Source organism: Bos grunniens, chromosome 10 (genome assembly GCF_055505025.1).
Source record: "Bos grunniens cultivar Pamir isolate PY7600 chromosome 10, Bosgru_T2T1.0, whole genome shotgun sequence".
NCBI lineage: Eukaryota > Metazoa > Chordata > Mammalia > Artiodactyla > Bovidae > Bos > Bos grunniens.
The window spans coordinates 26497819-26521126 of NC_141174.1; the positions used below are offsets into that span (position 1 = coordinate 26497819).

The window sequence follows — 23308 nt, forward strand, 5'->3', positions numbered from 1 at the left end:
TTCCTTACTCCCTCTGCCCTGTCTGTCCTCTTCGCCAGGCTCACCTCTTGTCTGCTGAGTTTGGGAAACACTTGTTGGAGGTCGAGGACTTGCTACAGAAACACAAGCTGATGGAGGCTGACATTGCCATCCAAGGGGACAAAGTGAAGGCCATCACCACAGCCACCCTGCAGTTCACTGAGGGGCCAGGTAAGGCTGCGGGTTGAGGTTTTTCTGTTGAGGCCTCTGGCCCAGCACTCCAGCACCCCAGGGTGGATAAATCTAGCCGTAGAATTCTGCCTCTTTCACCAACACGTGGTACCAGAAAGAAGTTTGAGGGAGAGCAAAATTGTCCAGAGAGTAGGCGACTGCTTCAGTCATCTATTATCAGAAAGGTGTGTAAGCACCAAGAAGGCATCCTTCGTCTTTCATCCTTTTGGCTAGCTCAGGCTTAAATAGGTGACCCCTGCTGCCTCTCGGAAGAATCATCTAGAAATTAATGCCTGGGTCTTTTTAAAAATAATTTCACATTTTGCATTTCTACTGAGAGCTGATCCAACTTTTAACCTCTCTTATTCCTGGAGTTTTAGTGGAAACTCATTATTAAGAACCAATTAAAAGCCTATCCTCTGAGCACCTGAGACCCCATGCATCTGGTCCCAAAGCCCCAGTGAGATGGCAGGTTCTAGGTGGTGTGGTTCTAGATCTGAAGCTTGCCCAGAGATGATGAAGCCCTTGTCCCCTTTGTCTTTCCTCTTCCCATGCCATCCAGGGTACCAACCTTGTGACCCCCAGGTCATCCAGGATCGTGTCAGCCACCTGGAACAGTGCTTCGAGGAGCTGAGCAACACGGCAGCTGGGCGCAAGGCCCAGCTGGAGCAGTCCAAGCAGCTCTGTAAGTTCTTCTGGGAGATGGATGAGGCCGAGAGCTGGATCAAGGAGAAGGAGCAGATTTACTCCTCCCTGGACTATGGCAAGGACCTGACCAGCGTGCTCATCCTGCAGCGTAAGCACAAAGCCTTTGAGGATGAGCTGCGCGGGCTGGATGCCCACCTGGACCAGATCTTCCGGGAGGCTGAGGGCATGGTGGCACGCAAGCAGTTTGGGCACGAGCGGATTGAGGTCCGGATCAAGAAGGTGTCTGACCAGTGGAACGAGCTGAAGGACCTGGCTGCCTTTTGCAAGAAAAACCTCCAGGACACTGAGAACTTCTTCCAGTTCCAGGGTGATGCAGATGATCTGAAGGCCTGGCTACAGGATGCCCACCGGCTGCTCTCAGGGGAAGACGTGGGGCACGATGAAGGGGCCACCCGGGCCCTGGGGAAAAAGCACAAGGACTTCCTGGAGGAGCTGGAGGAGAGCCGCGGAGTGATGGAGCACCTGGAACAGCAGGCGCAGGCCTTCCCCCAAGGGTTCCAGGATTCCCCAGATGTGACCAACCGGCTGCAGGCCCTCCGGGATCTCTACCAGCAGGTGGTGGCCCAGGCGGACATGCGGCAGCAGAGGCTGCAGGATGCCCTGGACCTGTACACCGTGTTTGGGGAGACAGATGCCTGTGAGCTGTGGATGGGCGAGAAGGGGAAGTGGCTGGCCCAGATGGAGATCCCGGACACGCTGGAGGACCTGGAGGTCGTGCAGCACAGGTCAGAGCTGGCCCTCCCCTCTCACCACCCACTACAGTCTGCGCTCCTAGTCCCCAAACAGCCTCCAGATCGGCAAGGCCCTCTCTGAGAAGCTATCGGATGCCCTTGGTCCCAGAGGCCAGGCACCAGGAGTCACGAGTTCTCATCTGGCTCTGTGGCTTTGGGTACTTCACACCACCCCCCCCCAGGGCCTTTCCCAAAGGGGCTCTTTCTAGTCCAAGTGTTCAATGACTTTTCAGTGACAACAGCCTTTGTTCAAATGAATTGTATATGGAACCCCTGATATGTAACACAGAGGAAAGCGGAGGGGACATGATTAAGGGGGAGGTGAGAGGCTAGAGCTCATAAGCTCTGTCTTTTGGTGGCAGTCCCTAAACCACATGAACCCTCAGGGGCCTCAGAGACCAGTTTGTAAACTGTCAGTCCAAGGCCACTCTCATTTGCAGTATTTGAGTTCCATCAGCATTCCAGCATGGCAAGGCTTGTCCCCAGCATCCTGAGTACAGAATCCAAGGAGCTGAGAGAAAGAGGCCACTCCTTGATCCTGTCCCGGTGGTCCCATGCTGATGCTGGATGGACCTGGGCTCTTATCTCAGAGGGGTCAGCTTTCATAACACAGGATGCCCACAGCCTCAGCAGCGCGCCCTTCTCCTCCCCAGGGACGGAGCACCTGACTGGGGAGGTATCCTTCGGGTGGAAGCAGTGGAACCGTGTTCATGAGCAGCAGCTGGGCCAGTGGAGGTGTGGCAGGTGCTTTCTGTGGCCATCAACACCGCCCACACCTCATTTTTCCTCCATCTCTGTTGAGGCACTGGCCTGTAGAAGTAACCAGGTCTCTCCTAGCCTCATCCAGGAAATGCTAAACCATGAAACTGGACCCATGAACCAGAAAAGAGGGAGTGTCAGCACACCTTTCTCCTTTCTCCCCTCTTACCTGGTGGAAGGAGGTGGAAGGAGAAAGCAAGAGCGTGGCAGAAAGCAAAAGCCACCGCTACCTTAGCAATCCTCATTTTCTCTGTCCACATCAGGTTTGACATCTTGGACCAGGAAATGAAGACGTTGATGACTCAGATTGATGGCGTGAACCTTGCTGCCAACAGCCTGGTAGAGAGTAACCACCCACGCAGTGCAGAAGTGAAGACGTACCAGGACCGCCTGAACACCAGGTGGGATGTGGGGAGGGCTTGGAGATGGGGGCTTCTTTTCTGGCACATCTGTGGGGTGTGGCCCGGAAGTCAGGAGGCCTGCTATGCATGCCAAGTTTGTACCCTCAGAGTTCCTGCCTCCATCTGCCTTGGTCTCCTTCTGACCCTGGAGCTATAGCCTCAGGGAGGAGGGACCTGGGTGGTGACCAGCCCAGGGAGAGAGATGTGTTCACAGAGCTGCAGTGCTGTGCCTGGAATGGGTGTGTGCTGAGCAATGGAGGAATGCCCTGAGTGCATCCACAGTTAGAATCAGGCCATGTGGTTCTTAGGCCACATTTCCCCGGACGTTCTTAAGCAGGGAAGATTGCTTTCTGAGAGCTCTTAAGTACTGTCCATAAAAGAAAGCTCCTGCTTGTGCCAGAATGCGGCATTGATAATGAGACTGGCTTGAATGAAGAGGAGAATTAGCAAGAAGTCTTGAGCACACGTCATGGCCAGAAGGAAAAACAGGCCCTAAGGAGCCTTTGGAGAGGGACTGCTTAGGATGTAATTGCCACACCAGGACAACGCATGCACCTGTGTTCCGTTCGGTGCCTTGGGCTTTTACATGCACAGCTCCATGCTCACTGCCTCGCCACTGCCCCAATCCATTGCCCCACACTTGTGCCTGAGCCCTGCTCTGCCTGAGGCAACCCAGGAAGTGGGGTTAGGGAAGACTTGGCTGTAAAGAAAAGGAGCAGCACAGGGGGCTTAAGAGGAGGCAAGGGGTAACCTCCTGATACTTGGGAGCCACCAGATTGTCTCAGCATCCAAAGAAGGGGGCTGTAGTTCAGGAGGGTCCTCTGCCAGCTGAGGTTTATGCCAAGGAGGGGGATACCTCCAGTTCTTCTTTAGGCTTGGAGGTAACAGTGATGCGTGCGCGCGTGTGTGTGTGTGTGTGTGCGTGCGAGACAGACAGGAGGAACTTGTCAGCCAGTAATCTGCTGCTTTGAGGAGCTATAGTCAGAGAATGCTGTTACAGACCCCTAAGCCATTCACTGTCCTAAGTGGAATACACCAAGGTACTTGCCATCCTTAGAGGCCTGAAAAGGTAAAATGGCTTTCCATTACGTCTGAGAATTGGAAGCTTCCTGAGCCACATTTCCCAGGCAGCCTGCATCCTGCACAAACGCTTCCTCCCCATGTAGCCCACCCAACTTGGGGTCAGTCCCTTTTGTTAAAAGTCAGTTCTCATCATGAGTGGAAATCTGCCTCCTTGAAATTTGTATACATCGGTTCTGGCTCTGCCTGTTAGAGATATTGAAACTTACTCGAATTCTTCTTCCACGTGATAGCTCTTCGACTGTTTCTAAAGACAGCTGTCCTCCTTCACCTGCACCCACCGTCCTGCCTCCTTGTGGGTGCCGTTCTCCGTACAGGGTCTATCCTCCTCCAACAATATGGTCTAAACTGTGCTTGTTTTCAGACCAGTACAGGTTTTTCTCCTTCACAGTTTCCAGGATGAAAAAGTATCTTTCCTTGACTGATTTAGAGTTTCACACTCTACCTTTTATTATAATTACTTTCATCTTTGAAGAACTTTTCTACTAGACTGTAAGTGAATAAAGAGCAGTATCTTAGAGCGGCCACAGTATCTTGTACAATGCCCACGGTATCTTATATAGTGTCCACAGCATCATATATAGCGTCCACAGCTCTGAGTGCCAAGATTTTATTGTCTGAGGCTCCCTCTGTTGGGAATATTCTTTTCGCAGGTATCCTCACTCCCACATGTTACTCAGACCTCAGGTCACATGTCCTCTTCTTGGTGCAGTTTACACTGACCACCCCATTCACAGTATCATCTCCTCCTTCCCATCCAGTTCCTCTGCCTCAATCCCATTTTCTTGCTTCCTTTTAAAGATTTTTAAAAATTGTTTATTCATTTATTTTTGGCTACGCTGGGTCTTCATTGCTGCATGCAGGCTTTCTGTAGTTGCAACGACTGGGATCTACTCCCTAGTTGCAGCGAGCAGGGGTTACTCTCTAATTGCACTGTGCGGGCTTCTCATTGCAGTGGCTTCTCTTGTGGAGCCCAGGCTTTAGGCATGTGGGCTTCAGTATTTGCCACCCACAGGCCTTAGAAGTTACAGAAAAAGGGCTTAGATGCCCCGCAGCATGTGCAATCTTCCTGGACTAGAAAGTGAGCCCATGTCCCCTGCATTGGCAGGCAGATTCTCAATCACTAGATCACCAGGGAAGTCCCCCCTTTTTTCCCCCTTTAAATTGGATTTTTTAAAACTGTTTATTTGGGGGTTTTTGGTCACACCACGTAGCATGTGAGATATTAGTCTCCCAACCTGGTATTGAAGCAGCGCCCCCTGCATTACAAGTGCAGAGTCTTAACCACTGGACCACCAGGGACTGGTGCTTAACTTTTCTCCATTGTACTTGTCACCACTTGATGGAGTAAGCACTCACTTGCCTCTGCCCATTTGAATGGGAGCACTTTACTTCATTCATGGTTCTACCCCCGGAGCCTAGAACAGTGGCACAAGACACGTACGTGATGTTTGTGTGATGTAACACCGAGCGTAACCGAGGACAGAACGGAAATGTGCCAGGCTCAGCACACCTGGGAGAAGGCAGTGGCAACCCACTCCAGTGTTCTCGCCTGGAGAATCCCAGGGACAGAGGAGCCTAGTGGGCTGCCGTCTATGGGGTCACACAGAGTCGGACACGACTGAATGACTTAGCAGCAGCACACCTGAGTCACTCAAGCACTTACCAAATATGTGATTACCTCCCACCATACACATTCTGGTTGACCAATATTATCTTACAATATCTTGGGCCCAGGACCACACCTGGACTCCTGAATGGCCTGGCCAGTGCTGCCTAGAGCAGCTCTAACAACGTCCCCCCTTTTGGAGACGGTGCAGGGGAGGGGAAGGTGGGTTTGGGAAGCAGACGAGACCTGAACGTCACCCTGTCCCCTCTGTGGCCCCTGCCTGGTGGCTGCAGTGAGGCCAAATCAAGAAAAGCCTGGAAAGTCACCATGGGGCCTCCTTCCTAGGGGCACTGCCAAATGGTCTCCTGTGGCTTCTGGACGGGGCTGAGAGGCCTCCCAGCCTGGGGGCACCTCGCTTTCCTTTCACAGTAGTTTCAGACCACCTTGGGGGGAACCTCCAGCCCCTTTCCCTTAACATCCAGCCTCAGCAGCATCCGTGTTACAGGCACAAAACTCCCCAGAGGTCAGGGGCCTTACCTCTGGGCTCTTCTTCCCTCTTCCCTGGAATTTCCCATCCTTTCTCTGGGCTCGTCCTCCTCTCTCTCTTGGAACTCCCGATCCTTCCCAGCCCTCTTCCCACTGCTTTGCAGACCTGTCTTCCACCCCGAGACTGAGGTCACCCTGGGAATGCCCACAGTGCACTCTACCCATTCCATCTGCCTCCTCCCTCTACCTCCATCCCCATGTGCCTGGGCTTCAAAGATGAGTGACTCAGGGCCCCATCCTTAAATAGCTCACTGCTGGTGATGTGTTCACCGAAGCACAGCTCAGATGACCACCGTGAGACCTGCTCTTACCACCCCTCCTGCTCCTCACAGCTCCCTTAGTCCTTTCTGCCTGGTGTGTGCTATGTACGTCGTACTTTATATTATTGTTGTTTGATGAGTTTATCGTACTTTCTTTCTAACTCATACACTCCATGGAGCAAAGTCTGGCTATGACTATTATTCCCTAAGGCCCAAAGCCAGAACAAAGTCTGGCTATGACCGTATGTTCCCAAAGCTCTTCATAATGCTTATACATTGTGGGTAATCAAGAGAGATGAACTCAGTTAGTGACTGCACGTACAGCGTACTCTCGTGTGCTTCCGGGTCACAGTGATGCAGGATGAGCAAACCCAGGTCCAGGGGAGGTGTCCCTGGTGGTGTGCCCAGACTACTGAGCGGCTCTTTAGAAGAGGTTTACTGTGGGCTGCACACCAGTTGCAGGACATCTGGCCATCTTTTGCACACTCCCCAGGTTCATTCCACACAGCACATGAAGGTTAAGATGTTTTCATTTCAATCCCAACTTCTCCTTCCCCCTTCCTCCTCTTCTTCCTTCTCTTCACTACGACTCTTTTCTTTGACAGCCATGCTGGCTTTTCTTAGGCCCTGGGCACTTGGAACATGATCTTAGACATTTGTGTGGTTCCTCTGGGGCAGCTGGGATCCTGTGTCATAAAGCTTTCTTATGTTGATAATGGGGTGTTTCCAATTATTTTCAGTATAGGCATACCTCAGAAATAATGTGGGTTCAGTTGCAGACCAGCCCAATAATCAAATATCAAAATATCAATGTCAAAATAAAATGAGCCACACACAAATTTGGGGAGTTCCCAGTGCATATAAAAGTTGTTTACAAAAAGTACTGTAGGCTACTAAGTGTGCAACATCATTATGCCTAGGAAAACAAGGTAAACATTAATTTAAAAATACTTTATTGCTAAAAAATGCCCATCCTCTGAGCCTTCAGTGAGTCATAACCTTTTTGCAATAGTAACGTCAGAGTTCACTGCCCACAGAGCGCCGTACAAGTATAATAGTGAGAGAGATTGAAATATTGCGGTAATTACCGAACTATGAGAGACATGAAGTGAGCAGAGGTTGCAAAAATGGCGCTGATAGATGTTTCAACAAAGGACTGCTACAGATCCTCGAATCATAAAAGAAAAGAAAAACAAAAGCCCCATAGTATCTGTGAAGTACAGGAAAGCAAAGCTGAATAAAACGAGATATGCTTGCATTTCAAAAACTCTGGGAAATTGTATGTTTGCCTGAATTTCAACTACATATAGAGCTTACATGCAGAGCATCATGTTGCTTTATTGATGGTTGTAATAACATCACAGCTCACCTCCTGCTAATGGAAAGCTCTGGCAGTTCTGTTGTCTTGAGTAAAATTGGATGAACTGACGCATCACAGTTGGTTGGAGAGATGACTCTTTTTTCACTGTGCAGGTTCTATCAGGGGAGACTCTGGTGGGAAATCTGGAAGGGACACCCTGTGGGAAAGGTGAAGGAAGAGGCTGTCTGACTCCCGTCTCCCTCGGCAGGTGGCAGGACTTCCAGACCATGGTGTCCGAACGGCGGGAGGCCGTGGACTCGGCCCTCCGGGTCCACAACTACTGCGTGGACTGCGAGGAGACTGGCAAGTGGATCGCGGACAAGACGAAGGTGGTGGAGTCCACAAAGGACCTGGGTCGGGACCTGGCGGGGGTCATTGCCATCCAGCGCAAGTTGTCGGGGCTGGAGCGTGACGTGGCTGCCATCCAGGCCCGTCTGGGCACGCTGGAGCGGGAGTCACAGCAGTTGATGGCGTCACACCCTGAGCTGAAGGAGGACATTGAGCAGAGGCAGGCGTACGTGGAGGAGCTGTGGCAGGGCCTAATGCAGGCCTTGAAGAGCCAGGAGGCCTCCCTGGGGGAAGCCAGCCAGCTGCAGGCCTTCCTGCAGGATCTGGATGCCTTCCAGGCCTGGCTATCCACGACCCAGAAGGATGTGGCCTCCAAGGACATGCCCGAGTCCCTCCCGGAGGCTGAGCAGCTCCTGCAGCAGCATGCGGCCATCAAGGACGACATCGACAGGCACCAGGAAAGCTACCAGAAAGTCAGGGTGTCCGGGGAGAAGGTGACCCATGGCCAGACGGACCCAGAGTACCTGCTCCTGGGCCAGCGGCTAGACGGCCTAGAAAAGGGCTGGGATGCCCTGAGCCGGATGTGGGAGAGCCGCAGCCAGGCCCTCACCCAGTGCCTCGGCTTCCAGGAGTTCCAGAAAGATGCCAAGCAGGCTGAGGCCATCCTCAGCAACCAGGTAGGGAGAGGCACTGGGGGCTGGGGGCATCTCTCAAGGCAAGAGAATTTGTAGGTTATAAGCCTGCGGACGTGCTATGGGGCTCAGGGATCACACTGTGCTTTTCTTAGTTTCTCTCTAGTTCAGGGGACAGTCCTCTTTGTTCCTTATCACGTGCCCTTTCCAGTCCCGTGTCCCAAACTGTGTCTTATTCTTGGGCCAGTTAGAGGCTTGTTGTTGCTGTTCAGTCGCTCAGTCACATCTGACTTTTGGTGACCCCATGGACTGCAGCATACAAGGCTTCCCTGTCCTTCACCGTCTCCTGGAGTTTGCTCAGACTCATGTGCATTGAGTTAGCAGTGCCATCCAACCATCTCATCTTCTGTTATCCCCTTCTCTTCTTGCCTTCAGAGAAGAATTTTTCCCTGGATGGCTATCCTTCCATCTGGTTTGGGTACCCTACTCATCAGGTGCCCTGGGCAGGGGCAGGGAACAGGACTCAGGGACCTTCCTCCTTCCACAACTGCAGGGGGCGCCGTTCACGCTGTAACCTGCATGGCTGCACATGGTGCTCCTGCCTGGCAAGGGCCCTCTCCTCCACCTCCTCACCTCCATGCCTTGTCTGGAAACTTGCTTTGACAGGAATATACCCTGGCTCACTTGGAGCCCCCAGACTCCCTAGAAGCTGCAGAGGCCGGGATCCGGAAGTTTGAGGATTTCTTGGTGTCTATGGAGAACAACCGGGATAAGGTTTTGAGTCCTGTGGACTCTGGAAACAAGCTGGTAGCTGAGGGGAACCTCTACTCAGACAAGATCAAGGAGAAGGTGCAGCTGATTGAGGACAGGTACTCTCTGCCCCGAGGGTCAGGGGGCCGGAGCCAGGTAGGGTAGTGGTGCAGTACACAGCACCCTCGTGACTTGTGGTTCCGGCTTTCCTTGTAGGCACAGGAAGAACAACGAGAAGGCCCAAGAGGCCTCGGACCTTCTGAAAGACAACCTGGAGCTCCAGAACTTCCTGCAGAACTGCCAGGAGGTAAGGCTCCAGCCAGGCTGGCCACTTTGCAGGAGATTCCCTCTAGAAGCATGGTGCCCTGGAGGTGGGAAGTCCTTTCTAACTCAGGAGTCTGGATTCCACAAGCAGAGAGCTCTGGGCTCATAACGGCTTAAGTCTTTCATCTTCTAGAATCTGGTTTCACGATTTTTTTTTCAAATCTGTAAAGATATCTTTTAATTTGTCAAGTCTGGGACAAGATTTCTCAAAAAGTGCCCCGAGGACTATCTGTATTAGAATCACCTAGGGCCCTGGTCAGGGTTGGCCTGAAAATCATGCGACCTTTGCATGATTGTACACACAGGGCCCGGTATGTACAAGGGCCTCCTGTTTGGTTTAATACTCTGCTGTTGCCGGCTTGCAATTCTTAATGACTTTGAATATTTCCATTTTACACCAGGCCCTGCAAATTATGGAGCTGGTCCTGGCTCTAGTTAAACTCAGACTTCTGGGCCCCAGTTGGGCCCAGATGAATCAGAACTTAGGGGGTAAGATAGAGAGCAGCATTCTCAACAAGCTTTTCGGTTGGAGAACCGCTGAATCAGAAGTTCTTCACTCAGCCTGGGGTGAGCTGTCCAGGAAAATCTTTACCCTGCACTCCTAGGTCTCTCCATGAACAGTGCTTCCAAGTGGAATGGGGCTTCCCCTGACATTTTTGTTGCTTCCATCCTCATACCCCTTTGCTCTCAACTCAAATGACTTTGTACTCACCCACCTCTGCCCTTGGTACAAGCCAAGCTTGGTGTAATGCCAGGACATCTTGGAAACATGAGAGACTCAAAAGTTCTTCCTTCACTGTTATTATAGGATCCGCCCTTGGCTTTGTCCTCAAATAATATTTTTTTCACCCTACTGCCAAAGGGTGGGTTTAACCCACCATTCAGTAAACTCATGTTGAGCTACTGCTATAGGCCAGGCCCTGTCCTTGGTCCTGGAAATGTGGAGAGAAGTGTGAATATCCTGGTGTCGTACTGCACGTGCTCTAGAGGGGAAGACACGGTGGAGACTGTGTTTCAGCCCTGAGACTATGCAGGTTAAGTCTCCTGTCCTGGGAGTTAGGGATCCTGAGTCAGAGGGGAGTACTCTGTTGTGTTCATACTTCCTCCCCTTGGCCTTCTTCTTCTGCAGCCAGAGGTGGGCAGCAGGTTCATCCATGAGCCCCTGGCCAAAGAGGGACACTCAGGGACCATGGATCCCATTCTTTCTGCCCACAGCTCACTCTCTGGATCAATGACAAGCTGCTAACATCTCAGGATGTCTCCTATGATGAAGCTCGAAACCTTCATAACAAATGGCTAAAGCACCAGGCATTCGTGGCAGAGCTGGCTTCCCACCAGGGGTGGCTGGAGAACATTGACGCGGTGAGCAGAGCAAGTTATGGGGTCTCTGCTTGGGGATGCTTCCTTGAGTGGAGCTGAGCATGGGGCACAGGCACTGGCCCGGAGCTTGCTGAGCAGTATAGAACCTGGATGTGAAAAACTCCTCCAAGTAGTGGTTAAACCTTGGAACTCCTGATAATCCGATGTTGTTAAGCCTGCACAGAATGGGTGCCTCCTGTGGGTCACTTGAGTCTTGGGACAGTCCAGTACACTAAGAACATGAGCCTGTGCATCCAGTACCAGGAGGGCAGTAATCTCTTGTCTGCCATCCATCATCCTCACCAGGATGTCCTGCCCAGAGGCAGGGGGATCTGTGAGATGAGCAGAGTGGGCCAGGGACTACTGACCCTCATTGTTTGGATGAGCAGAACCACCAGGGAGTTGTCATTCATAGCAGAGGTCCTGTCTGTGACAAGCTTGTCCAGGGGCCCAAGTCAAAAATATGGCTGGAGTCAGGCCTGGGAAGAGAAAGAGAGGAGAAAGAGGAGCCTCTTGCTCCTGTCGCTATCCGGAAAAAGCAGGCCTGGGAGCCACACTAGTTTGTGTCCATCGTAGTTAAGTGTACAGGCTCCAAGCCAGGCTGCCTGACTCCTTAACCTCCACATGCCTCAGTTTCTGGTGCAAATAACTCTGGAGGTACAGAGTTTTTCAGCTAAGCCTCACCCAAGTTCTAGACAGATCCATTGCCTCACCGACCTCCCCTCAGTTAGCCCTTGGCAACCACCTGGAGCAAGGTGACTCTCCAAGGGTCCTCTCCAACACCGTAGGGTGAACATTTCTCCTTCCCCACACAGGAAGGAAAGCAGCTGATGGAAGAGAAGCCCCAGTTTGCTGTCCTGGTCTCGCAGAAGCTGGAAGCCCTGCACCAGCTCTGGGACGAGCTTCAGGCCAACACACAAGAGATGGCACAGCACCTGTCAGCTGCCAGGAGCTCCGACCTGCGCTCGCAAACCCAGGCCGACCTCAACAAGTGGATCCGGGCCATGGAGGACCAGCTGCAGTCAGACGACCTGGGCAAGGACCTGACCAGTGTCAACAGGATGCTGGCTAAGCTGAAGGCGAGTGAACGGGTTGCAGACTGGGGCCGTTGGCATGGAGGGAGTCTTGGCAGCAAATCTGCAACCTGAAAGGGAGTACCATCCTGTTCCCTTAGCTAGGCTGGCTTTTATCATGTCTCCCAGTTTATAACCCAGCTCCTACCCTCTGCGGCGGGTAAGACAGGGACGGATCCAGCCAGGGTGACAAAAGTGTGCATAAGAAGTGTGGCATAGATGCTCAGAGAAGCAAAAGGTGAGGTGGGGGCAATCCAAGAAGACTCCCTGGGGAAGGCTGAGTGCAAGCCAGGCCTTGGAGGATTGGTGGGACGTGGACGATGAGGAGGAGGGGGGCTTGCCAGGTGCCAGGGTGCCGACACCATCCTCTCATGTCCCAGCGCGTGGAGGACCAAGTGAATGTGCGCAAGGAGGAGCTGGAGGAGCTGTTTGCCCAGATGCCCTCGCTGGGAGAGGAGGCAGGGGATGAAGCCCTGAGCATTGAGAAGCGGTTCCTGGACCTTCTGGAGCCCTTGGGGAGGAGGAAGAAGCAGCTGGAATCATCCAGAGCCAAGCTGCAGATCAGCCGGGACTTAGAGGATGAGACGGTGAGTGGGCACAGCGGCCCCCCTTCCCCAGCTGTCATCGGAGTGGCTGGCTGCTGCCCAGGGCAGTTCTTGGCAGGAGTCGCCTGGTCATCTCACCACCTCATTTCATAGGGTGCTTGTAATGATTACATTAAACATAAAAGTAAGCCAGTGCCCTTTGAAGGGTGGCTCTCTCGTGGACCTTAGGGGCCAGACAGACTTGGGCTCGAGATCCAGCAATGTTGCCACCCGCCTTGAAGTGACCAGGAGCAAGTTACTTGGAACCTCGGTTCAGAGTATCAGAATGCCCCCCTTTTACAAAACACTGATGAGGTGTTGGGAGGAACAGGAGGGACACAGTAGGCAGAGCTGTGTCTGACCCGTGGTGAGTGATGGAAGGGTGGCTGTGGTTGTCATCAGCTCTCTCCTGCCCTCTGGTCTCTGCAGCTCTGGGTGGAGGAGAGGCTGCCTCTGGCCCAGTCGACCGACTATGGCACTAACCTGCAAACCGTGCAGCTCTTCATGAAGAAGAATCAGGTGAGTCCTGCTACCTGTTTAGTCCCTCCTGCCCCTGCCACTCCTCAGGCAAGAAGGCCCAGCTCTGACGACACAAAGCCCCAGCAGCAGATTACAGACTACTATTCTTGTTGACAGTTTCAGAGTTCCCAGTCTGTATTCTCCTGCAGCTTTGGTGATAGCAGAGAGAATTCTAGGGGAACCATGGGGGTTGGTGAACAGGAATGAGGAGTCCAGGTGCTTTGGACTTTGGGGCCATTCAGGGCACAGGTGAGTATAGGACCTGGAGGCCCTGGCCTGGGGTTTCACATGCTTTGCAGCTTCTGTATTCCGTTGCCTCCCTGAGAGGAGGCTCATAGCTCCTGGTGTCTCTCCTGTCACTGCTTTGTCCCTCTTTCAGGGCTAAGCTTGGCCTGTTAGGTCTCCTCAGGGCAAGTAGGCTTCTACTCTCTGAAACACATGAGGATGCTTGTGGGGCTCTAACCCCCGCTTCCTTTAGAGGAAGCCACTAAACTTGGACTCTGAGCCATAGGAACAAACATCCATTGGCTGTTCTGCTATTTTAGGCCTGATTGGGAACTTCTGTGACCTTGGTCAGAAGCCTGGAAGCAAGCGGATGCTCGTCCTCTGTCAGGGCTGCAGGGAAGCCTGCGTCCTCTGGGAAGGCCAGTGGTATGGGTTTGTGGTCTGACCGTGCAGTCTGGCCAGGGGCTGACTGTACCCCTGCTCTTAGTTGGAGTCCTTCCTGCCTGGTTTGCTCTCTGGCTCAGGAAGCGGGGGGCAGCTGCAGTGTCGATCAGGGAGAATCTGGGAACTTAGAGAAGAGCAGAATGTCCCAGAGTGACAGTTGGTACTGCAGCAACTTGGGAAAGGAAGGTCATGGCAGACAGTACTTACTTCTTCCAAAAATGTCAGCAGCCAACATCTGCCCACAGAACCCAGCAACTGTGCAAGGGCATGAATTAATTATACTAAAAGTGGTTTCTTGAAACCTCCCTCTAACTCTTTGCTTCCAGTTGGCATGATCATGGCACTGAGGCTCCAGTGGCAGCATGTAGGTACCCAAACTAGAAAGTGGTGGAGATAGGGGTTCCACTAACACATCAGCCTCCAGTTAAAGGGGGAAGGCTGGCAGAAGACAGTATCCTTGAGGCTTCAGTTTCCTCTACTATAAAATGAGCCACCTCTGGTCCTTTCAACACTCAATACTTTAGCCTCAGAGTTATTGCCAAATGATTTTCACCTCCCTGGGCTGAATATGGCTATTTCAGGAGAAGGGCAAGAATAATATGGATGGGGTTCCCCTTAACATGAAGGGAAAGACAATCTCTTGGGTGAGCGTGGCTGCTCCAGTAAAGATGATTTTAGGCTAGCCCCACTAAAGCTGAAATTCCATTTTATCATTCCTTCTATTGCAGTAGTCCGTGTGCATCAGACTCACCCAGAGGGCCTGTTAAAACACACTTGACCGGGCTCCACCCTATATCCTCTGCAGCATACTCTGGGAGCAGAGCCTGATAACTTGCGTTTCTATTAAGATCCTAGGTGATGCTGATGCTGTTGGCCTGGAACCCCACTTTGAGAACCACTGCTCTAATGGCCATCACTGTGACTAGAACCCAACCTGCAAGGTGCCTCATGAAGGGTTCTCAACTCTAGCTGCACATTAGAATCACCCAAGGGAAACCTTTAGACATACGAGTGCCTGGGTCCCATCTCAGATCAACTCATTAGGATCTCTGGGGATGGGGTGGCCCTATCTATGTCTAGTTTCCCCCAGTAATTCAATGTTCAACCAGGGTTAAGAAGCACTGTCCAGCCTGGCCTGGCTCCCACCTCGCCCTGAATCTTCTGTCTTATCCCTTTCACCCTCCCTCACAGTATTCTAGCTTGCCTGGCCCTTTGGACCATACAGGTTTCCTTCCAGGGACTTCCTTGACACTGGCTCTGTCCCCCTGCCAGCAATACTCATCCTCCAGATCTCTCTGGAGTTTCTTTCTCTCATCGGTCACGTCTCACTCAGATGTTATCTGTACAGAAAACCCTTCCTGGACCGCCAGCTAGAGTGGCCACTGCCACGCCTCGGAGAACAATCTTCATCTCCTTGGTGTCTGTTCCTTGTATCACCTGTTATCTACGTTCATTTATTTATTTACATGTTTACCCTTCCTCTACTAGAGTGTACACTTTATGAGGGCGGGGGTTTTGTTTATCTTGTCCCCATATTGTCCCTAGAACTGGGCCTGTTACCTTGGAAATAATTTAATAACTAGGTATTAAATGGATGGAGTCAAGGAACAAGATGTCCTAAGTAAGCACACTGAGCAGAAGCCTAGGAAGGAATTTGCTTAAAAGGAGAGAGACAGAAATAGCTTTCTAGTATACCTGAAGAGTTCATAGATCTCAGGGAAAGTAAACAGGTGAGTGGAAGCTGACACCCTGGGTTGTTTGCATACAATTGCAGAGACCACAGGAAATTGTCTGACTCGAGATTCCAAGCATCAGGTGTAAAGGTGCCTTTCAACAAGTTAGGTGACTTACAGGTATTGATAGTTCCATGTATTTTGAATGCTGACGGTCACAGCACTGGCCATGTATCCTGTTCTTGCCCATCACCAAAGTGGCAAGAAAATACCATTTTGGTAACCGAAGTCTCAAGCAGGAAATAATACAAAGCTCAGAAAAGATTTAAGAAATAGAAACAGGAGAAAACAAAACAAAATCCTACCCTGAATAAGGAACAACTGCTGACTATTGTTTTATACAGAGTAAAAGTTGCTAAAATCAGATCCCAGAAGGCCATTTAAGAGTCGTTTTCCAAAAACAAACAAACAAACAAACAAAAGTCATTTTCCTCTCCTCCACCACGCACAGCAAATCGAGCTGTGCTGAAATCGAGCTCTACTGAAACAGGAGTAGGGAGCCGTCAGGAGCTCCGGCTCTGGGATCCAAGAGAGCCGTGTTCAAATCCCACCCTGTCACTCAAAGCCCACAGGGACTTAACCACTCTGTGTTGGCCTCCAGTGTTTATCTCAGAAGCTCACGGGAGGGTGATAGGAGGGTGGGTGGACCCAGCACTGCACTGGGCACATGGTCACAGGCCGTTTTTATGGCCACCCGCTCTGTTCAAGCTTCCCTAAGTGGTTCGGGGCAAGAGGTGCCCGGGAGGGGCCCTGCGCTGCCCTGCATGGTGGGAAGGCCAGCCCCTGAGCCTTCAGCCCCTGAGCCCTTCCCCTCTGGCCACAGACGCTGCAGAACGAGATCCTGGGCCACACGCCCCGGGTGGAGGACGTGCTGCACAGAGGGCAGCAGCTGGTGGCAGCGGCCGAGATTGACTGCCAGGACGTGGAGGAGCGCCTGGGGAAGCTGCAAGGCTCATGGGACACACTGCGGGAGGCAGCGGCCAGCCGGCTGCAGCACCTGCGGGAGGCCAGCGAGGCCCAGCAGTACTACCTGGACGCGGGCGAGGCTGAGGCCTGGATCGGCGAACAGGAGTTCTACGTCTTCTCCGACGAGAACCCGCAGGTCGGCTCGGGCAGGGTCCAGGGTTGGGAACCAAAACCAGCTGAGAAGAAGAGCCAGGGGGGAGGAAGGCTGTCAGGGGGGCACCTGGAAGGCCAGGTGTGTGAGGAGTGAGGGCAGCGGGCAGGGGTCCAGGTGCCTTCAGGACACCCCTCCTCTTGAGAACGTATGATGCATGTACTCCAGCCGGGTGCCCTGTTCAGTCGCTCAGTCGTGTCCAACTCTTTGCAACCCCATGAACCACAGCACGCCAGGTCTCCCTGTCCATCACCAACTCCCAGAGTCCACCCAAACTCATGTCCATTGAGTCGGTGATGCCATCCAACCATCTCATTCTCTGTCATCCCCTTCTCCTCCTGCCCTCAATCTTTCCCAGCATCAGGGTCTTTTCAAATGAGTCAGCTGTCCGCATCAGGTGGCCAAAGCATTGGAGTTTCAGCTTCAACATCAGTCCCTCCAGTGAACACCCAGGACTGATCTCCTTTAGGATGGACTGGTTGGATCTCCTTGCAGTCCAAGGGACTCTCAAGAGTCTTCTCCAACACCACAGTTCAAAAGCATCAATTTTTCGGCGCTCAGGTTTCTTTATAGTCTAACTCTCACATCCATACATGACCACTGGAAAAACCATAGCCTTGACTAGATGGACCTTCTGAAGTTGGCTGTGAATTTTAGTGTGTGTATCTATATCAAATCACTTTCACATTATACATTTAACCGTGTAGCATTTCTTACTAATTCCTCTACCTACTCCTATATTGCTTCTAGTTTCTCAGATGTTCAGTTCCGTTCAGTTCAGTCGCTCAGTTGTGTCCAACTCTTTGCGACCCCATGAATCGCAGCACGCAGCACGCCAGGCCTCCCTGTCCATCACCAGCTCCTGGAGTTCACTCAAACTCACATCCTTCGAGTCAGTGATGCCATCCAGCCATCTCATCCTCTGTTGTCCCCTTCTCCTCCTGCCCCCAATCCCTCCCAGCATCAGAGTCTTTTCCAATGAGTCAACTCTTCGCATGAGGTGGCCAAAGTACTGGAGTTTCAGCTTTAGCATCATCCCTTCCAAAGAACACCCAGGGCTGATCTCCTTTAGAATGGACTGGTTGGATCTCCTTGCAGTCCAAGGGACTCTCAAGAGTCTTCTCTAACACCACAGTTCAAAAGCATCAATTCTTAGGCGCTCAGCTTTCTAGTTAGATTTGCTCTAACCCAAGAGTTCTTCACGTTTTTTTGTGTGTCAGGGGTTCTATGCAGATGTACTGTGGTGGGAGGGTGTGAGAGGTGAGGTTAGGGGATCTCTAAAAGCTGGGGTGATACAGGAAGTTTTCATGAGGAGAGAGGTTGGACCAGGGCCTGGGAGGGTGGATGTCAGGTAAGAATTGAGGGCGTCGAAAGGAAGGTAGGATGCGGGCATTGCCGGGCACCGGGAGTAGCAGGAAGAGACCGCACAGCGCTCCTGGGGTGTCCCGCAAGCCTGGCCCTCCCGCATCTCGGGCACCTCCTGGAGCTGGGCTGTGACCTGGATGAAATGAGCTCGTGCCCTGACAGTCCACTTCCTCCCAGGATGAAGAGAGTGCCATCGTGATGCTGAAGCGGCACTTGCGGCAGCAGCGGGCGGTGGACGAATATGGGAGGAACATCAAGCAGCTGGCTGGCCGGGCCCAGGGCCTGCTATCCGCAGGCCACCCCGAGGGGTGCGTGTGCCTCCGGAGGTGACCTGGCCAGGTCCTGGTCACACCCCCTGCCCCTGCCAAGCAGGATCCCTTCAGGTCCACGAGTTTGAGAAGTCTACCTTCTGGACTGCTGGTTGGCCCCAGTTCCCTCTTGCATCGTGGTTTAGTGTGACTTCAAACAGGGCTGATGGAAGGAGGCCTGGTTGGCAAAGAGATTAGGGAACAGAGTAGCAAAACTGCCTGCCTGGTGAACTGAGAGCTCCCATCTTTGGAGGAGTTAGTCTTCTGCATCTTTTAGCCTAGTCTAACTTTGCTTTTTGTGTGTGGTCCAGAAGGTAGGTCAGGATCTCGCAGTGTCTCGGCAAAATCATTATATGCCATCTAAACTGTTGAGTGGTGTGGGTGCAGTGTCAGTGGAGCCCACTGGGCCAGGCACCTCAGGCTGCCCCCAAGCCTGGCCCTGTCCTCAGGGCACCCGCAGCAGCCACTTCAGCATCTCCTGAGGACCCCCAGGGACTGAAGAGCCCCTGGTACCGCACATCCCTCCCTAAGGAGCCAAGCAGGCCTGCTCCTGGTGGAGCCAGGCTCAGACTGCCCACTCCCCTGCCAGCCTCCTTGGAAGCACGGCGGAAGAGTTCTCCATCCAGACCAGTCTCTCTGAGCTTCCCAGAGCCAGGGCAGGGGCAGGAGGCAACTCCTGGCAGAGGACACATTTCCTCGTCCCCTGAAGCATCGTGGTCTAAGGGATGGTTCCTTTTCTCCCAGCTCTTCCCCATGAAAAGTCACTGCCATATCTTCGAAGCTGTGCTCCCCCATGCATCCAGGCCTCAGGGCTGGGAAGGAGGAAGCGGGCTCCTTGAAGCTGGCTGCCCTGGGTTCTTGGCCGCCCCCTCTGAGGACTTTTCTTGTTTTGAATCCCAGAGAACAAATCATCAGACTTCAGGGGCAGGTGGACAAGCAGTATGCAGGGCTGAAGGATATGGCAGAGGAGCGCAGGCGGAAGCTGGAGAACATGTACCACCTGTTCCAGCTCAAGAGGGAGGTGGATGACCTGGAGCAGTGGATTGCAGAGAAGGACACGGTGGCCTCCTCCTCGGAAATGGGGCAAGACTTTGACCACGTGACTGTGAGTATCCTCGGCCCCTGCTTGCTTAGTCTCCCTCTGATGCAGCAGACCTGGGAGCTGTCTCTCCCCTTCCACGCTCACACACACACACACACCTGCCAGGTGCAATGTGCCGCAGTGATGAGGGCTCCCCCGTGTGAGCTCAGGCACCCTGGGCAAGGTGTCAGAGCCCAGCTCCAGGCGGTGGCAGGTGCCATTGGGAGTCTGTGTGAACCCCGAGCCCTGATGACCGATAACCACGTTTCCATCTACCCTTGTCCAGGTGCTCCGGGACAAGTTCCGGGACTTTGCCCGGGAGACCGGGGCGATTGGGCAGGAGCGGGTGGACAACGTGAATGCCATCATTGAGCGGCTCATCGACGCGGGCCACTCCGAGGCAGCCACCATCGCCGAGTGGAAGGACGGGCTGAACGAGATGTGGGCGGACCTGCTAGAGCTCATCGACACGCGCATGCAGTTGCTGGCCGCCTCCTATGACCTGCAGCGCTACTTCTACACCGGTTCCGAGATCCTGGGCCTCATTGGCGAGAAGCACCGCGAGCTGCCCGAGGATGTGGGGCTGGACGCCAGCACTGCGGAGTCCTTCCACCGCACGCACACTGCCTTTGAGCGGGAGCTCCACCTGCTGGGGGAGCAGGTGCCTCTGGTCCCCAGCTGTCCCTCCACCTTGCCCCTGACTAGCATCCCTGGGACCCTGTAGTGTCAGGTCCGCTCCTGGCTTCTAGAGAGGAAATCTCTGGAACAGGCACTCCTTAGAGAGGCAACAGCTCCAGGCAGGAAGGCAGGGAGCAGAGGCTTTCAAATGTTCTTTAGCTTTAGAACTATTTCCCTGGTGGCTCAGATGCTGAAGAGTCTGCCTGCAATGTGGGAGACCTGGGCTTGATCCCTGGGTCAGGAAGATCTCCTAGAGAAGGGAATGGTTACCCACTCTAGTATTCTTGCCTGGAGAACCCCATGGACAGAGAGCCTGTCGGGCTACAGTCCATGGGGTCGCAATGAGTCGGACATTACTGAGCAGCTAACACTTTCACTTTAAATGGAGCCTTTCCCAAAACCCAATGCACAATACCTTAAAATGCAATTTATCTGGTTGTCAGAGTGTTACAGAATCATTAGTGAGTCCACATGTAGCGCTTTTCTAGCACCAGGTACTGTTCTAAGCAATACACTCAGCCACACTCTGAAGAAGGGAGTAATGTCTTCTGCCTTTTCTAGATAAGGAAAGCAAGGCATAGAAGGGTAATTAAGTTGCCTGGAAACATGCAGCTAAGCAGTGGAGCCAGGATTCAGATCCTGGCAGTCTGGCTGTAGACTTTGAACCCTTAGCCATGGGGCTGTTCAGCCTTTCCAAGTGGGAGCTAGAGGGGGGCCCAAGATCAGCCTAGAGCCCCCTCCCATCATGGGGTGCCCCCTAAGGCACTACTATAGGCCCATAAGATTCTGCAGAGTCCAGAGTGGTGAAAAGGTTGATGGGGGGGCTAGGTCACTTTGGGGGTGCTCACCGGGCTTCCAGAGGAACAGGGAGAGCTGGGCTCACTTGCAGTCTTGCACTGATGCAGTGGGATTTCAGGAAAAGCACCAAAGTATTAATAGGTGGGACCCCTGGGTCACCAAGAAGGGGACAGCCTAGGGATTTGTCATCCAGCTGGAGGTGCCTTGGGGATGCCAGAGCCCTTGAGGCAGGTACTGCCCCACCAGGGTCTCGGGAGTGAGGCTTCACTGCCCTGGGGCCCGCCTCAAACAGGGAATGGCATCATGAAGAACGATCTGGAACAGGGAGTCGAGAGACGCCTCCAGTCCCAGCTGTACCCTCTCCAAGCATGCATGACCTCAGGCCAGTCATGAGCCTCCCTGAAGCTGTTTCCTTGTTTCAGAAACAGGAATAAGGACAGGACCTCTTTGATGAGATTGTTATAGACAGAGAGAGTCATAAAAGGTGCTTAGAGCAGTGCCCGGTATATAATTACTCTCATAATCACACATCAAAGGGCACAGAGCCCCTCTCACTCCCAAATCCTCATCAGAACCCAAGGGGCGCTTTGGGTCAGCAGAGGTGCCAAAGCAGGGAGCCTTCCCTCCAGCACCCGAGAAGTGGGGAGCCTCCAGCACCGTCCTCAGGAGGGAGACCCAGAGGAAGCAGACACTCTCATCCATCCTAGGCCCAAGACGTGTCGGCCCGGGGAACAACAGTCAGTTTTGCCCCATCACAGGTACAGCAGTTCCAGGATGTGGCCGCCCGCCTGCAGACAGCGTATGCTGGGGAGAAGGCAGACATCATCCAGAACAAGGAGCAGGAAGTGTCTGCCGCGTGGCAGGCGCTGCTCGACGCCTGTGCCGGGCGCCGCACCCAGCTGGTGGACACGGCAGACAAATTCCGCTTCTTCAGCATGGCCCGAGACCTCCTCTCCTGGATGGAGAGCATCGTCCGGCAGATCGAGACCCAGGAGAAGCCCCGGTGAGAGCAGCATCCCCACCCCTGGACGAGGACCGGGATGCCAGCCCGTCCTGGAGGGGTCTCCCAGACTGTGGGCACGCAGGAATCCCCAAGGGGCACCTGAGGCTGGGTCCAGGCAGAATCTTAGTGGCTCAGCTGCTACTGGGAGGACTGACCATTGCAGAGTAAAGAGAATCCTGAGAGTGCTGAGAAACACATATGTCATTCAGATTCTATCATGGGGTACAAGTGGCCACGGTTGTCAGTAAAAATAAATAGTTTATGCATCAAAAGCTGGGCAGGTCCAGAAGTGGTCACTCTCCTCCTAGCACGGGCTTTTGGGGACCTTGTCCCTAAAACTTGGGAAAGGAGCTCATTGCCTATGAGAGATAGAGGCAGGTATGTGGGCAGTTGGCCAGGATCGGAACTCACTACACACTTTGTGCCCATCTCTGGCCCTCTGCCTCTAGGGCGCCTGTCCTGGTGATCAAATTTTTATATTTAACGTCTTGACTGAGCTTATAATTCACATGCCACGGCCTCCAGCCGCTTGGAGCACGCCATTCGCTGCTTGTTTCGCACAGTCACAATTGGACGACCAGCGCCCCTGTATAAGTTTAGGACATTTCCATCACCTGAAAAAGAAGCCCGGTACCCCTTAGTAGTCATCACCCCACTCCTATCTCTTCGCAGCCCTTGGCACCCTCTAATCAGCTTTGTGTATCTAAATTTACCTATTGTACACTTTGCACGTGAGTGCGATCATAGAATGTGTCGTCCTCTGGGACTGGCTTCTTTCACTGTCCACAGTCTTTCCAAGGTCCATCTACGTAGCATATATCAGTACTTCATTCCTCTTTATTGCCAAATGTAACATTTCTGTGTGTGTGTGTGTGTGTGTGTGTGGTTGCTGCACCCCTGCCCGTGTCCTGACCACTGGCCGAGGGAGGCCACTAGGGCATCAGTGTTCCTGCTGGACCGGGCAGCTGGCAGGACTTCCTGGCTGTCCAGAGAGAGAGGAGGGAGTGGGGTCAGACTCCCAGGCAGATGGGGGCCCCCCTCTCTGATTGGGACTTGATGTCAAGTGGCCAGAGTCACCCCAAGTCTCCCTTTTCACCAAACTCCCAACCCTGCCCCTCAGGGACGTCTCCTCGGTGGAACTCCTCATGAAGTATCACCAGGGCATCCAGGCGGAGATAGAGACCCGAAGCAAGAACTTCAGCATCTGCCTGGAGCTCGGAGAGTCCCTCCTGCGGAGGCAGCACCAGGCCTCAGAGGAGGTGGGCCAGCGGGACGGACACGCGTCCTCTCCTGTTCTCGCCTCCACTCCTGCCAGGACAGACAGCTTCCTGGGAGGGCGCCTGTGGGCCATGGAGGCTCATCTTTCTTTCATCCCAGGAGCACT

General features: G+C 53.2%; 1 protein-coding gene across 2 annotated transcripts in view; it reads left to right on the forward strand.

Annotated features, from left to right (window-relative positions):
- The window catches only part of SPTB (spectrin beta, erythrocytic), a 132153-nt gene that overhangs the window by 88555 nt on the left and 20290 nt on the right, over nt 1-23308 (forward strand). For both annotated transcript variants that reach the window (XM_086320263.1, XM_086320264.1), the window contains exons 13-28: nt 39-189; nt 752-1622; nt 2651-2788; nt 7852-8608; nt 9230-9432; nt 9530-9620; nt 10853-10999; nt 11812-12075; nt 12450-12656; nt 13083-13172; nt 16398-16676; nt 18234-18364; nt 19265-19469; nt 19732-20106; nt 21680-21924; nt 23045-23183. In XM_086320263.1, the coding sequence (XP_086176389.1) occupies nt 39-189; nt 752-1622; nt 2651-2788; nt 7852-8608; nt 9230-9432; nt 9530-9620; nt 10853-10999; nt 11812-12075; nt 12450-12656; nt 13083-13172; nt 16398-16676; nt 18234-18364; nt 19265-19469; nt 19732-20106; nt 21680-21924; nt 23045-23183 (4293 nt within the window). The remainder of the gene's footprint in view (nt 1-38; nt 190-751; nt 1623-2650; nt 2789-7851; nt 8609-9229; nt 9433-9529; nt 9621-10852; nt 11000-11811; nt 12076-12449; nt 12657-13082; nt 13173-16397; nt 16677-18233; nt 18365-19264; nt 19470-19731; nt 20107-21679; nt 21925-23044; nt 23184-23308) is intronic.